The sequence below is a fragment of the Cebus imitator genome, unplaced genomic scaffold (assembly GCF_001604975.1).
Source record: "Cebus imitator isolate Cc_AM_T3 unplaced genomic scaffold, Cebus_imitator-1.0 Scaffold25, whole genome shotgun sequence".
Lineage (NCBI taxonomy): Eukaryota > Metazoa > Chordata > Mammalia > Primates > Cebidae > Cebus > Cebus imitator.
This window is the reverse complement of record NW_016107340.1, coordinates 4329858-4346306: the sequence shown is the minus strand read 5'-3', so window position 1 is coordinate 4346306 and position 16449 is coordinate 4329858. Positions and strand designations below refer to the sequence as shown.

At 37.4% G+C, this 16449-nt stretch overlaps 1 protein-coding gene and 1 long non-coding RNA gene across 2 annotated transcripts in view; one reads left to right on the top strand and one right to left on the bottom strand.

The window, feature by feature from the left end:
* Positions 1-6992: 6992 nt before the first annotated feature.
* Positions 6993-16449, top strand: part of GPR149 (G protein-coupled receptor 149) — a 91672-nt gene continuing 82215 nt past the window's right edge. Inside the window, exons 1-3 of the mRNA XM_017522905.2 lie at positions 6993-8567; positions 9478-9670; positions 15612-16060. Of these exons, the coding sequence (XP_017378394.1) occupies positions 7587-8567; positions 9478-9670; positions 15612-16060 (1623 nt within the window). The 5' untranslated portion in view covers positions 6993-7586. The remainder of the gene's footprint in view (positions 8568-9477; positions 9671-15611; positions 16061-16449) is intronic.
* LOC108300212 overlaps positions 15998-16449 on the bottom strand; it is a 93795-nt gene continuing 93343 nt past the window's right edge. Inside the window, exon 3 of the long non-coding RNA XR_001823305.2 lies at positions 15998-16081. This is a non-coding gene — a long non-coding RNA (uncharacterized LOC108300212). The remainder of the gene's footprint in view (positions 16082-16449) is intronic.

Below are 16449 nucleotides of genomic sequence, written 5' to 3'. Positions count from 1 at the left end.
CTAAGCAAGGAAAGGAACAACCAGTACCAGCCACCTCAAAAATGTACCAAATGGTAAAGACCATCGACACAATGAACAAAATGCATCAACTAACAGGAAAAACATCCAGCTAGCATCAAAATGGCAGGATCAAATTCACACATAACAATCTTAACCTTAAATGTAAATGGGCTAAATGCCCCAATCAAAAGACACAGATGGGCAAATAAGATAAAAAGTCAAGACCCATTGGTATACCATATTCAGGAAGCCCATTTCATGTGTAAGAACACACATAGGCTAAAAATAAAGGGATGGAGGAAGATCTACCAAGTAAATGGAGAGCTAATAAAGCAGGAGTTGCAATCCTAGTATCTGATAAAATAGACTTTAAACCAACAAAGATCAAAAGAGAAGGGTATTACATAACGGTAAAAGGAGCAATGCATCAAGAAGAGCTAACTACCCAAAATATATGCACACCAATACAGGAGCACTCAGGTACATAAAGCAAGTTCTTAACGACCTACAAAGAGACTTAGACTCCCACGCAATAATAATGGGAGACTTTAACACTCCACTGTCAATATTAGACAGATCAATGAGACAGAAAATTAATAACGATATCTAAAACTTGAACTCAGATCTGGACCAAGTGAACCTACTAGATGTCTACAGAAATCTCCACCCCAAATCCACAAAACATACATTCTTCTCAGCACTGCATTGCACCTACACTAAAATTGACCACATAATTGGAACTAAATCACTCCTCAACAAATGCAAAAGAATGGAAATCATAACAAACAGTCTCTCAGACCACAGTGCAATCAAATTCGAATTCAGAATTAAAAAACCAGCTCAGAACCCCACAATTTCATGGAAACTGAACAACCTGCTCCTGAATGTCAACTGGATAAACAATGAAATCAAGGCATAAATAAAGATGTTCTTTGAAACCAACGAGAACAAAGACACAACATAGGAGAATCTCTGGGACACATTTAAAGCAGTGTCTAGAGGGACATTCATAGCAATAAACGCCCACCAGAGAAGTGAGGAAAGATCTAAAATCATCACGCTATTGTCAAAATTGAAAGAGCTGGAGGAGCAAGATCAAAAAAACTCAAAAGCTAGCAGAAGACAAAAAATAACTAAGATCAGAGCAGAACTGAAGGAGATAGAGACAAAAAAAGAACCCTTCAAACAATCAATAAATCCAGGAGCTGGTTTTTTGAAAAGATATACAAAATAGACCATCTGCTAGCCAGGTTAATAAAAAAAGAAAAGGCAGAAGAATCAAATAGATGCAATAAAAATGAAAAAGGGGATATCACCACCAATTCCACAGAAATGCAAACTACTATCAGAGATTATTACAAACAACTCTATGCACATAAACTAATAAACCTGGAAGAAATGGGTAAATTCCTGGACACTTGCACCCTCCCAAACCTAAACCAAGAAAAAGTTGAAACCTTGAACAGACCTATAACAAGGGCTGTAGTTGAGGCAGCAATTAATAGCCTATCAACCAAAAAAAGTCCAGGTCCAGATGGGTTTACAGCTGAATTCTACCATATATACAAAGAGGAGCTGATACCATTCCTTCTGAAACTATTCCAAACAATACAAAAAGAGGGAATCCTTCCCAAATTATTTTATTTAAATTATTTCCTTCTGAAACTATTCCAAACAATACAAAAAGAGGGAATCCTTCCCAAATTATTTTATGATACCAAAACCCGGCAGAGACTCAACAAAAAAAACTTCAGGCCAATATCCATGATTAACATAAGTGCAAAAATCTTCAATAAAATACTGGCAAACTGACTGCAACAGCACATCAAAAAGCTTATCCATCACAATCAGGCTTCATCCTGGGGATGCAAGGCTGGTTCAACATAAGCAAGCCTATAAACGTAATCCATCACATAAACAGAACCAAAGACAAAAACCACATGATCATCTCAATAGATACGGAGGCCTTCGAAAAAATTCAACAGCTCTTTACACTAAAAACTCTCAATAAACTAGGTATTGAAGAAACATATCTCAAAATAATAAAAGCTATTTATGACAAACCTACAGCCAATATCATACTGAATGGGCAAAAACTGCAAGCATTCCCTTTGAAATCTGGCACTAGACAAGGATGCCCTCTCTCACCACTCCTATTCAATACAGTATTGGAAGTTCTAGCCAAAGCAATTAGGTAAGAAAAAAAAAATAAAAGTATTCAATTAGGAAATGAGGAAATCAAACTGTCTCTATCTGCAGACGACATGATTATACATTTAGAAGACCCTATCATCTCAGCCCAAAATCTCCTTAAACTGATAAGCAACTTCAGCAAAGTCTCAGGATAAAGAATCAATGTGTAAAAATCACAAGCATTTCTATACACCAATAACAGACTAACAAAAAGCCAAATCAAGAATGAACTCCCATTCACAATTGCTACAAAGAGAATAAAATACCTAGGAATACAACTAACGAAGGATGTAAAGGACCTCTTCAAGGAGAAATACAAACCACTACTCAAGGAAATAAGAGAGGACACAAAGAGATGGAGAAACATTCCATGCAGGAGGCATCACACTGCTGGACTTCAAACTATACTACAAGGCTACAGTAATCAAAACAGCTTGGTACTGGTACCAAAACAGAGATATAGACCAATGGAACAGAACAGAGGCCTTGGAGGCAACACAAAATATCTACAACCATCTGATCTTTGACAAACCAGACAAAAACAAGCAATGGGGAAAGGATTCCCTGTTTAATAAATGGTGTTGGGATAACTGGCTAGCTATATATAGAAAGCAGAAACTGGAGCCCTTCCTGACACCTTACACTAAAATTAACTCCAGATGGATTAAAGACTTAAACATAAGACCTCACACCATAAAAACCCTAGAAGAAAACCTAGGCGAAACCATTCAGGACATAGGCATAGCAAGGACTTCATGACTAAAACACCAAAAGCATTGGCAACAAAAGCCAAAATAGGCAAATGAGACCTAATTAAACTACACAGCTTCTGTTCAGCAAAAGAATCATTAGAGTGAACCAGCAACCAACAGAATGGGAAAAAGTTTTTGCAATCTACCCATCTGACAAAAGGGCTAATATCCAGAATCTACAAAGAACTCAAGCAGATTTACAAGAAAAAAACAAACACGCCCATCCAAAAGTGGGCAAAGAATATGAACAGACACTTTTCAAAAGAAGACATACATGAGGCCAACAAACATATGAATAAATGCTCATCATCACTGATTATCAGAGAAATACAAATCAAAATCACACTGAGATACCATCTCACCCCAGTTAGAACGGCAGTCATTAAAAAATCTGGAGACAACAGATACTGGAGAGGATGTGGAGAAATAGGAACACTTTTACACTGTTGGTGGGAGTGTAACGTAGTTCAACCATTGTGGAAGACAGTGTGGGGCTTCCTCAAGGACCTAGAAATAGAAATTCCATTTGACGCAGCAATCCCATTACTGGGTATACACCCAAAGGTTTATAAATCGTTCTTTTATAAAGACACATGCACACATATGTTCATAGAGGCACCATTTACAATAGCAAAGACCTGGAACCAACCTAAATGCCCATTGATGATAGACTAGACAAGGAAAATGTGGCACATATACACCACGAAATACTACGCAGCCATAAAAAATGATGAGTTCGTGTCCTTTGTAGGGGCATGGATGAATCTGGAAACCATCATTCTCAGAAAACTGACACAATAACAGAAAATCAAACACCACATGTTCTTACTCATAGGCGGTTGGTGAACAATGAGAACACAGGGACACTGGGAGGGGAGCATCACACACTGTGGTCTGTTGTGGGGGCCAAGGAAGGAACAGCAGTGGGGTGGGGAGGTCAGGGAGGGATAACATGGGGAGAAATGCCAGATGTAGGTGACAGGGGGATGGAGGCAGCAAACCGCATTGCCATGTGTGTACCTAAGCAACAATCCTGCATGATCGGCACATGTACCTCAGAACCTAAAGTACAATTAAAAAATTAATTAATTAAAATATAGAAAATATGTGTCTGTTATGATTAAGAATGAAGAACTAAACTACAATTTTAAAATCTGACTCTTCCATTTAATAAATGTGTGCCTTTGGAAAAACCAATTAATCTCTCATGGACCTGTTTTCTAACCTATGAAAGGGGAGCAATAATATCTCTAACAATATTGGGATGAGCTAGGATATTATCCAGTAACAATCAACTCCCAAAATTCAGTGATTTACACAACATATTTTACCTCTTATTCATACGAAACTTGCTTTAGCTTCACACAGATCTCTAGGACAAGCCTTAATCTCTCAGTTGGCTCAGAGATTTCAGGTTGCTTGAATCTTATACTATATCCTCTAGACAAGAGCCTCCATACTATCAGAGAAAGAAAAATCATGCAGAATCCAAGTATTAGCTCTTGCTGGCTTCCAACTCTTATTAGATGACAATGTTGATTATTGTGAAATAGGCAGGAAAGAAAATAGAAATGAGGTTAACCGGAACTTTTAAAAATTGTATTATTTAATTTTAGAACTGGAAAAGTCTCTAAAAATAATCTAGTTTAACCCCTCACTATGCTTTGAGTGTGTTCCACAAAGCTCATGTGTTGAAAACTTAATAGAAGTGCAACACCCTTGGAAAGTGCAGCCTAAATTAGACAATTTGATCATGAGGGTCCTGGTCTCATAAGTGAATTAATGCCATTACCTCAGAAGTGTGTTAGTTACAGAAAGTGAGCTTGTTATAAAAGTGAGACCATGTGCAGAGACTCACACCTATAATCCCAACACTTTAGGAGGCTGAGGTGGGTGGATCACTTGAGGCCAGGTGAGACCTCACCTCTAAAAAATACAAAAATAAAAAACAAAAAATAATAAAATAAAACATAACTTGGCGTGGTATCTCAAACCTGTAGTTCCAACTACTTGGGGAGCTGGGGCAGGAGAATCGCTTGAGCCCAGGAACTGGAGGTTTAGTGAGCCAGATGGTGCCACTGCACTCCAACCTGGGTGAAAGAGCAAGATCCTGGCTCTTAAAAAAAAAAAAAAAGGAAGAAAAAGTGAGTTCAGCCCCTCTTGCAATCTATATATCTATCTGTCTATCTATCTATCTATCTATCTATCTATCTATCTATCTATCTAATCTTTTTCTCTCATGTTCTCTTTTCCTTTTACCTTCTACCATGGGGTGATGCAGCAAGAAGGCCCTTGCAAGATGCTGGCACCTTGCTATTGGATTTCCCAGCCTCCAGAACTATGAGAAATTTTTTTCTTTATAAATTTCACAGTCTGTGGTATTCCGTTTTAGCACAAAATGGATTAAGACACCTCTTTATTTTGCAGAGCAGAAATAGACGCCCAGAGAAAGCACAAGAATTTTTGTCCTGGGTTACCTATCCAGCAATAGCACAGTCTGAAGTTAAATTCAGGTATCTCTACTAGCTCCCTACTGGCTGCAGTTCTACTACCAACCTTTGGAAGTGTGCTAAACATTCTTTCTTCTTCTGTAATATCCCAGAGAACAGTACAACATGGTGGTTAAGTATCCGTTTTCCAAATTTATATTTAATGGAAAACCCAAAAATGATATTAATAATAGGGGAAATGTTCTCAGACATGAAATCATTCTACAGTAGCTATTATTAATTTCTATTTATTGTATATTAACAATCTGAGACTTATTATTCAACCTAACTGAAAATTCAGGACTCAATACCATATTGAAGAATAATATTTTTACTATGGCAAGAAAGAATAAGATTTGTGAGAAGCAGAATGGCTTTTCACAGAACTTTGAAATTTTCAAAAATAAGATTTGTTTTTCATCATGCTTTCTGAATCAACATTATTTGAAAATGAATGTATGCCCAACCTTTCTTATTCACACAGCCATGCGCGGTCTGTACTCTCAGTAGGGAGAGCTAGAGTGCTGAACTACCTGCTATATGTGGTTTTTGTTTCCATTTGCTGAATGAGGGTGAAAATCAAACAATCAACATATAAAGATAAGTGAAATGCCTGCTGTGCTTATTGAGGGGTGTGGTTGGCAATGACTAATGTAATCATTTTCTACTTGCACAGATTCAGGTTCAAAATGATTCTTCAGTTATTGAAATAAATGATAAATAAATGATCAAAGTGCTATTACTACTTCCAGTTATTAAATCATTATCATATCAACTTTTTCCTTTTCCTTCCCGTTTCCATTTAGACCTCCAGTACTATGTGGGAGAATGTAGCCATATGGTCATGAGGCTGAGCTGAGGAGAATGCTACCCTAAAGCATCCTGGGAAATGCTGAGCCAGAAGTACTTGTGTCAGTTACTTCTTTGCTAAATCACTCATCTTGCAAAATTGACCATTCAGAGATACAACTATTGTATGTCTCAAATACTCTGGTTAAAAATGTTTGCTGTGGGATGATCCTTTTAGGCCCTATATAATATCATCCAACTTTATGGATTGTTAGACATATCATTTATTCAAATGACAGCCTGCTTACTTGATGCCATCGACAGAAAATAAAGTTATAAATAAATAACTAAAGCTAGTGTGACTCTATCCAAAGATTCTGCATAATCCTTTTTAGAGTAATGAGGACTATAATGACAATCTTAACCACACTAATTTTTAAACGAAATCTGATATATCTTATTCTTATAAATGGCATTGATGATATTCTTCCTCCAATGGATTATGAAGCAGGAAGTCTAGATACGAATAAAAGCAGTCCCTGAGTTACTGGAGTAGCTTAGACCTCTCACAGGTGATATTTGTAGTTCACATCAAGCCTGAGCAAGTATTTGGGCTAGGTTTACACGTTAAAACCAAAGGGGAAGCTTAGCAAGGACACTGTTTCTTGCTTTGAAAGAGGCAGGCTAAGATAAACGTATATCATTTTGTTCAACACTGAACTCCCCTCCCTTTTTTTCCTGCTTCTTTCCTGCTAGGAGCTGACTCCTCCTTCCTGCAGCTCCGAGGATCACAGGCTGATTGAAGAACAGCGGTTCAGATGGGATTCTGTGCACAAGCTCCCTCTGACTGGCTCGCGCTCGCCCTCTCTCTCTCTTTTTACCTTCAAAGCTGGAAACTACCTGACAATCTCCTGCCTTTGAATCCAGCTCTGGAACCAAATGCATCATTTTACCGCTCTTAAAAGTGAACAGGGTTTGATCATCTCAAGCTACAAGCTGCTTTGCTCCATAAGAAGGACCCCACAGGATCCAGACATCATTGGTTTTCAAAGTACCTGAAGAGTTTTTTTGCTTTCTTGCCTGAAACTTGATGGTGGGAAGGAGTTTTTGCTTTGTTTTTAATTGGAATGTTAAAAAGTTGTTTGTTCAGTTTTTTTGATGCTTGAAATGGAACTAATTTTTAAATATAGCTTGAGTCAGATCTAAAGGAGACATGCCTGACCATTTCCTGCAGGACTGACCAGGAGACTATCTAGAGGGGAACTTGGTAGGAGAAATGAAATCTGATTTCCAGCAGCCGGTCTTTCTTTTGAGAAAATTATCAGTCTCGTTGATGAGGGAAATTAAATATTGACCAAGGACAATGTCTTTATTTCCCAGTAACTTATCAACAAATGACTCTAGCCTGTGGAAAGAGAATCATAATTCTACGGACCTTTTAAATCCGCCAGGAACTCTGAATATCTATCTCTTTTGCTTGACATGTCTCCTGACTTTTGCAGCCTTGCTGGGCAGCATTTATTCACTAATTTCCCTGCTGAAAATGCAGAACAGAACCGTTGTGTCCATGCTTGTGGCTTCCTGGTCTGTGGATGATCTCATGGGCGTCTTATCGGTGACCATCTTCATGTTTTTGCAGTGGCCAAACGAGGTCCCCGGTTACTTCCAATTTCTGTGCACCACCTCTGCCTTATTGTATTTATGCCAGGGCCTCTCTAGCAACTTGAAGGCTACTCTCCTAGTCTCTTATAACTTTTACACGATGCACAGGGACGTGGGGAGCCAGACAGCCTCCAGAAGATCGGGCCAGGTGGTCAGCGTGGTGCTGACGGTATGGACAGCCAGTCTGCTGCTCTCCGCGCTCCCGCTGTGCGGCTGGGGCGCCTTCGTGCGCACGCCCTGGGGCTGCCTGGTGGACTGCTCCAGCTCCTACGTGCTGCTACTCTCTACCGTGTACGCTTTGGCCTTCGGACTCCTCCTGGGCCTCTCGGTCCCACTCACTTACCGGTTGCTGTGTTCAGAGGAGCCGCCGAGACTCCACGCCAACTACCAGGAAATTTCCCGTGGAGTTTCCACTCCTGGGACCCCTCCTACTATGGGGAGAGTGCTTTCCCTGTCCCTGGAGGATGCTCCGGCCCCTAGTCTGCGGCTCTCTGGGGGATACTCCCCGAGCTCGGACCCGGTGCTCCGACCGGGTGCACCGGCTGCCGCAGGGGCTGGAGCCTGCAGGAGTGAGAACCGGGGGACTCTCTACGGCACCAGGAGCTACACCGTGAGCATAGCGCAGAAACGCTTCGCTTTGATCCTAGCGCTTACCAAAGTCGTCCTTTGGCTGCCCATGATGGTAAAAGTGCAGTTGCTCACAAAGCGCGAGTGTGTGTGCCAGACAGTGTAAATGAGCGTTGGGACCAGCGTCGCTGGTTTGGGGAGTAACCAAGAGACGCACAGTGAAGTCCGCTTCCAAGTGTATCTCGCTGGATTTTAGAGACGCACTTAGAGGAAGGCAGTTCGGGGTAGGGCTAGTTGGCCGTGAAGCCTTAACTACTAGATGCTTCTCCTTTCAAAAGTCAGGGGCGTGGGGAGCGCTTTCTGTCTCAGGAGACTTAGTTTTCCAGATCGGTGTTGGCCAAGGATATTGACTCACACAGCAAAATCTGGCAGTATTCTCAAAAGGAGAGGGAATTAAATCCCTTTCTTGCCGTTCCATTCCCGCCTAGTGAGGACGACGCCCATCCTCAGCAGGGCGGGACAGAGGAGAGATGAGTTGTGGAGGGCGAAGAGAGGAGACAGAACAGGCTTTTGTTCCTCCCTCCAGGAGGAAGCCGAATCCAAATAAGAGGTGGCAAGTGGCGCCCCGCTGTGACAAGCGCGTGGGCAGAGGTGTGGGTCCAGGGAGGCGACAAAGGCCATTTGGAGAACCAGATGCAGGTTTCACGGACTCCTATTTCCTAGCTAGCGTCCTCCACGTTGTAGACTGTGCCTTTCTGGTGGAGTCTTGAATAGGCAGCGGGCGCAGACCCGGCACTCAAAAGCAGAAACCCCTCCCAATCCTGTGCTGTCTGGCGCAGCAGGGTGCGTCCCGCCGTTCCCAGGAGCCAACCACCAAGGACAGGGCGCCAGCTCGGGAGCAGAGCTCTGGCGCTCAATCAGGAGAGGGAGCTGGAAAGGGAACTGAGGCAGCGTGCGTGGGGAAAAGGCTTGGCAAGTATATAGTGTGATTTTGGGTTAGGTCTAAAGTTCTCTTGCCCTGGCAGATGCACATGGCTGTCCAGAACGTCGCGGGGTTTCAGAGCCTTCCCTTGGAGATACTCAGCTTTCTACTTACCCTGCTGGCCACCACTGTAACCCCAGTGTTTGTCTTGTCCAAACGCTGGACCCACTTGCCCTGTGGCTGCATCATCAACTGCAGACAGAACGCATATGCAGTGGCATCCGATGGGAAAAAAAGTAAGTCCTCAACATGGCCGTGATTGGCAACAATATGCATTCAGTGACATTCAGAAAAGAGGTCTATTAACAAAGTTGCCTCAGTAGAGGATGAAGAGTCCAAGGACAAATGTAAATGGTAAATAGTGAGGAGAAATTATAACATGAAACAATCACTACCATCGTTTGGGGTAGATTTTAAATGATGCCGGTTTTGAAAAACCCTATGAATTGCTTGTGGCACTGAATAATTACTTTAGGTAAAAAAAGTTAAAGACGAATTCATTCAGCACACCATGTCAACGAAGTCACTTAGATGATATATGGATGGTGACATAGTTGTTAGCCCAGAATAGAAAATAAATTCCCCTCCCAAGTCTAAAATGAGATGTAGCATTGCTGTAAAAAGTCTGCATTTGACAAAGGATTACTAACCCTCTGAAAGGAGCTGACAACTCATTACATTATAACCCATTATTATGCAATGGAACAGTAAAGAAAGGCATTTCTGTTGTTTTACTGCTTGTATTCTTCCAGGGTTTTGGAAAGTTTTCAGAGTAAGGAATCAGAGTGCTTGAAAACAGTTCCAAAACAAATTATAAGCGTAGGTCACACACACACACTCCCACCACACACACACACACCACACATGGACCAAACAAACAAATCCCTCAGCTTCAAAAAAAGACAGAAGTGACAGCTTGTTACTGTTGTGTTCATGTATGAATCTAACCAAGTTATTTACTTAAAAGAGATTCTGTGTTCTGAAGAGTACACCTAGAAAGAGAGTGGAAGGCATGGTCAATTCCAAACCTCTCTACAGTACAATTGTTTCCATATTCTAAGACAGGAAAAGTTGAAGAATGAGCTGTATATTATGACTCTACCAGGAAGAAAAAGAATATCATGTTATTATTCCAGACAGAATATGGGATGTTTTATTACTTAATAAATCTGAGAATCCATTAGTGTATGCTGCATTAACTGTCCTATTAATTGTCCTTTGTTCAGAGTATCCAAGTATATTATTATTATTATTATTATTATTTAGAGACAGGGTTTCACTTGTTGGCCAGGCTGCTCTCAAACTCCTGACCTCAGGTGATCCACCCACCTTGGCCTCCCAAAGTGCTGGGATTACAGGCATGAGCCATTGCACCGGGCCACAAGTATATTATTCTTTAACAGAGAAGGTTAAATAAAAACAGTCCATCTCAGGCTATTTTAGGGTTATAAAATCTAGAGAATATCAAAGTATACTCTGCAATCAATTCAACAACAAAGTTATATTATATAATTAGCCATGAACTGTCCATTTTTCATATGTCATAGTGACGGCATTTAAAATTTAGAATGTCTACATATTTTTCAAATCACTGGAAATTTTTTATTGTTAGGAACGTCATTAAGTAGTAGATGGCAGATGCATTTGTCTTTAAAATAACCTTAGAACTTATAATAATGATGTGTCTCTAAAGGTTAATATCCAGAGCAACAGTCCCTGAGAAAATTAATAATAAACCTTTATGGGCCACTTATAAAACACATAACATAAAGGAAACAATTCACAAGCCTCAAAACTCTAACATTCTAACAAATCTTAACATTTTGCCACTAAACTAGTAAACCAGCTCTGTCTTATAACATCTAAAATTGTGAGAGGGGTGAGTCTAGTGCCAGTGAAAATGAAAAGTCTTAGTGAATTGGTTGAAGGCAGTCATTTTTAAGAAGTGGAGACCACCCATCTCAGAGCTGAAAACAAAGCAAACAACAGACTTATTCTTGTAAATGACCTGTGAAATATTCTACTTTCTGTACTGCATAGACAGAAGAATCTTATAGCAGGCTAGCAGAATCAACGGTCACACACTTATTATAGGTTTGAAATGAAAATCGTATCTTTCAAGACCAAAAAATATTTTTTTCTAAAATTACCATTGCTTTTATTTGTGTTTACTTTAAAATTCCAAGAAGGACTTGAAATATGAAGGCTTGTAAAAAAAGAAGCATGGCTTCACAAATACACCATTGTGAGAAACTTTAGTTTAAGATGCTATAGTTCCAATGGCTCCATTACCTTTTATGATCCAGGCTGTGATACTGGAAAATTCTGATAATAACAATGATGTGTTTCTACTGTCTGGGAAGACACCATCAATTTTCCTACTGCTAGTATAACACAACAGAATTTTAAATCCCCAAAGGAAGCACATGCTTAGATGGGCCAGGTGGTTGATCAGCTAGAGTATCTTAATTCTTTGACGGTTCCAGTTTTATGTTTAAACTTTTTGTCCATAACAAACTAAGATTCCCTCTCTACATCCTTTATCAGTGAACTTCAGAAGCGAGGGGAAGAAAATATTTTTTTTCCTAACTTACATTTACCATAGGTTAATTTTGAAGATGTAAATATAATTATACATCTCAATGTCACTAAATGGGAACCATGCAACCAGAAAATGAATATGAGTAGTAGACAATAATTTGCAGAAATAATCATCCTCTTCTGTTTCCAACAAGAATTTGTACTATTAGTGTCTCAAAAGTGATTTTTTTCCCAAATGATTTTAACACAGAGGTCTCAGGCGGTAGATATATTTGTTGGATATGGCTTCCAGACTCATTTTGCTTGCCTTACATGGTTTTTAAACAGTTAAATGTCGAACACATTATATTTAAAAAAAACAGATTTTAGGTCTTTTTTTTTCACAAAATCATAGTATATGGTAAGTGACGTTACTCTGAAAATTCTTCATTTTTATAAGTTGATGTAATTACATCTAAAATTGTAATTGGCAAGATGTGATTAAAAGCAGAAGACTAGAGCTAATTCACCCTTTAATGAGGATTTTGGAAGAATGACAATTTTGTTTGTTAGAACAAAAATATATTTATTTTTCAGATGTTTAGTATAGATTTCAATAGATTCTGGACAATACTCTGATGGTTTTTAAGTTTCTTGTAAGTTATTAATCAGTGAAAGATCTCTGACTTTTACGGGCACACACATAAAATACAAAAAAAAGTTTTAAAAACATCTCAACTGTGATTTTTTTAGTGACATAAAAGTAAGAGTCAGGAACTATAACACTGTCAAGGCCTTCCTCTTAGAAATAAATCAGTATTTTAGAGATTTCTTTGAAATCATATTTTATTCAGCTAGCATCACTGAGTCAAGGCTAACCTAACAAGCCATTCATGTAACACCAAGCATGATTCCTACAGATTGCTTTATTCATTCATTCACCCAATAAATAAATAAATATTTATTAGGAAAAAAGTCACTATGTGTCTAGCACTGTGCTGCATGCTCAATAAGAAACAGAAATTCCCAACCCATGACCCATGAGGTGAATTTGGTTCTAAGATCTGTTTTTTAACCAATTTTTATAGTTACTTTTAACTGATTTAAATTATGGAACGAAACCTTATGATCAGGATATTTTATATCAAATCTATGAATCTGGTTTGTCTGAAAAATTAGAATTATTGACAACACAATCCCTAATCTCCTCACAACAAGTGGGTAGAGCCGAGAATCCTACTTTAGATGGAGGAAGAACTTTTCCATTTGCCTTTGTTAATAATTAATGTTACCTAACTGACACTTTTTTTTGTGCCCTTGCTTCATTAAAAAAAAAAAAAAAGACCTAGTTTACCCTCAAGAAACTTAAAGATGATTAGTTTTGACTCTGATTCTCATATTTTCTTCAATATAGTTTTGATGCTTAACTATGTTGTTTTAATGTATTTTTATAGGGATTCACTCCTTACAACCAGCTTCTCATCTTAACGTTGTCAACTCTGTGATATTGTTATAACCTATTATCTCAAATTGTCTCAGGTACATTAGTTACATAGGTCAGAATTTGCCATAAGTGATAAGTCACTAACAAGAAACACTTTTGTTAATTATACTTCATAAATTACTGCATTTCCTCTGACTTAAAAACAGCACATTGTGTAATTCTGCCGCCATTAACATATTTCTTTCATGGGCCTGATTAGCAATAAAGCAATTTCACATACAGGCAAATAACTCTAATTCTGAAAACAGTTAGCTTTAAATTCATATAATTTTACCTGTAAGTAATCTTCAGTAGGTTTCCTCTGTCAGCCCTTGTTTTCTCCAGTGTACAATAGAATCAATAAGTTTTTTAATATGTAAGGTTGTTGGTGTTTTAAATGACATAATGGATGAGCAAAACGGCCTCAGAATGTTCTATCACTTCATGGTCTCTATGATAATCCTCTATTATTTTCATAGCCTACCTCGGACTGCCTCTTGTCCCTTGTGATGCGGAGGTGAAGTCTCCATTAACACATTCTGCATACTCCTTCAAAAACATTACTCATTTTTGCTTTATATATTTGAAATTATAATATGCAACTAATAAAATTATAGTCACAGATATCAATTTTATCATTTTATATCACAAAATTGGGATTTTACAATAGCATTTGCTTTCTTAATGACCTTGAATTGACAATTTATCACTTTATATCTTTTTTGATAGAAACCCATCAATAATTTAAACATCATTTTAGTTCCTTCACCTTATACACTGTTAAAACAAGTTAAATAGCATAACTTAACTTTACTTGACTACGTTACTAGAAAAGGTCAGTAAAAATATAAGTGAGACAGTATATAAAATATGAACATCTGTTGCTACTTTTATATTTTCTTTGAATCAAAATTTTTCTTGTTTGTGTTCTGGCGTAAACAATGAATGATACTGATAATTTTTATTTTTCAGTCAGCAGAATTGGTTTATAAACCTTACATTCTGAGAAACATTTCAGTAATAGAATCAGCATATGAATGACACAAAGGTGTATTGTAAAATGAATCAAATTTTACTTATTTTTTCCGTAGAAAGTTTATAGTCATATATATATATATATATTTATATATATATATATATATATATTCTACCAGAGACAGCTAAATGTCTCCCCATAAAACACAGAGCTATCAAGGTAGAAAATTCATTTGAAACAAACCATGTTTTGAGAGATGAAAGCAAAAACATTAAATTATATCTTGTCTATCACCTTGATACAACTTTATTCTTAATATATAAAAATTATCTAGCATTTAGTGACATTCACACATAAAAATGGTATCACTTTCTCTCAGCTTGCTATTCTAAGAATTTGCATTCTGTCTTGCTTGTTATTCTAAGCCTTTTCTTCACTCCATCAACTAATAGTACCATATGTAGTATATCATCATATTTCATCTGATTTAAATCATAAAAAGTTTGATGCATTCCTGCTAAACTCTTCTTGTAATAATCAGCTTTACAGACATTGTAAAGTCTGTTTACAAAAATTATTAATCCATCTAATTTTTTTTTACCATTTTAAAAATCATTTTACATTGTTATTTTTTAGAATGTAAAAGCTGTTTTGCAGCATGGTCTAATTTTTATTGTATGCATTTGTAGACATATAAATGCCAAAAAATTATATACCAAAATATTTAAAGCAGTTATATTTATTGGTGGTATTCTTAGCTAAGTAACTCACATAATATTAAGGCTACTTAATAATTAATTTCTAGCAAAATAAAATGTATAAATAATATATCTTATCCTAAAATATAAGGAAATTTACAAAATAATTGGCAGACTAAGGAAAGCTAAAACAATGTATTTGAGAATTTTCTAATGTATGGCTAAGTTTTTGTTATGTAAGACTTCTTTAGAAGTTGAAAGAGTTTTTAAGATTGTATGTATTTCAAGACCCTCAATTCTGTAAATGAGAAAAATTAGGCACAGGGGGATAGGATAATTTTATGAGGCATAATTTCTTTGCATAATTGACAAGAAGTGTAGATAGTTTTAAAATTATAATAATCAGGTTGAATGTACTTTCTATGTTTATTTGCTATATATATCCAATGTTGTTTTTATCTACCTTACTAGCCATAACTGTTGTTTTTATTTTTACTCAGTAAAGAGAAAAGGCTTTGAATTCAATCTATCATTCCAAAAAAGTTATGGGATTTATAAAATAGCACATGAAGATTACTATGATGATGATGAAAATTCCATATTCTATCACAACCTGATGAACTATGAGTGTGAAAATACAAAAGACCCTCAGAAAGACGACCATAACATCTTCAATGCTATAAAAGTAGAAATCAGCACCACGCCTTCTCTGGACAGCTCCACACAAAGAGGCATCAACAAATGCACAAATACTGATATTACAGAAGTTAAACAGGACTCCGACAACAAAAAGGGTGTGTTTCCTGACAAAACAGGAGGTGATATTAACTATGAAGAAACTACCTTTTTTGAAGGGCCAGAAAGAAGACTGTCTCATGAAGAGAGTCAGAAACCAGATCTTTCAGACTGGGAGTGGTGTAGGAGTAAATCCGAAAGAACCCCTCGTCAGGTACAGTAAAGGTTGTTCTTCCTGTTAAATTAAAAGTGATACTAAACAAGATAGTCATGAAAAATGCTTTCAGTTGCTTATTTCATTCAATCAAGTCAAACATTAACTTCACTTGCCTCAACTAATTGTCTATTCAAGGACTTTTTAATTATTTTAATCCGGTATATACATTTTCTTTTAAAATTTATACATTTTATAATAGGAAGAGTTAAACAGCCTCCTTAAGAAGGGTAGGGCACTCTTTTTTAACCTCAAGCGAACTGCATAAATTCAGACTAGATTCCTCAGAACTCATGGTTCAAATTAATTAAATTTGTAGGTTTTATTTTTCCCTTCTCCATTCCAAAGGTATCTCATAAGTCTCCAAGGGAAGTTTTATTTTTTAAGTA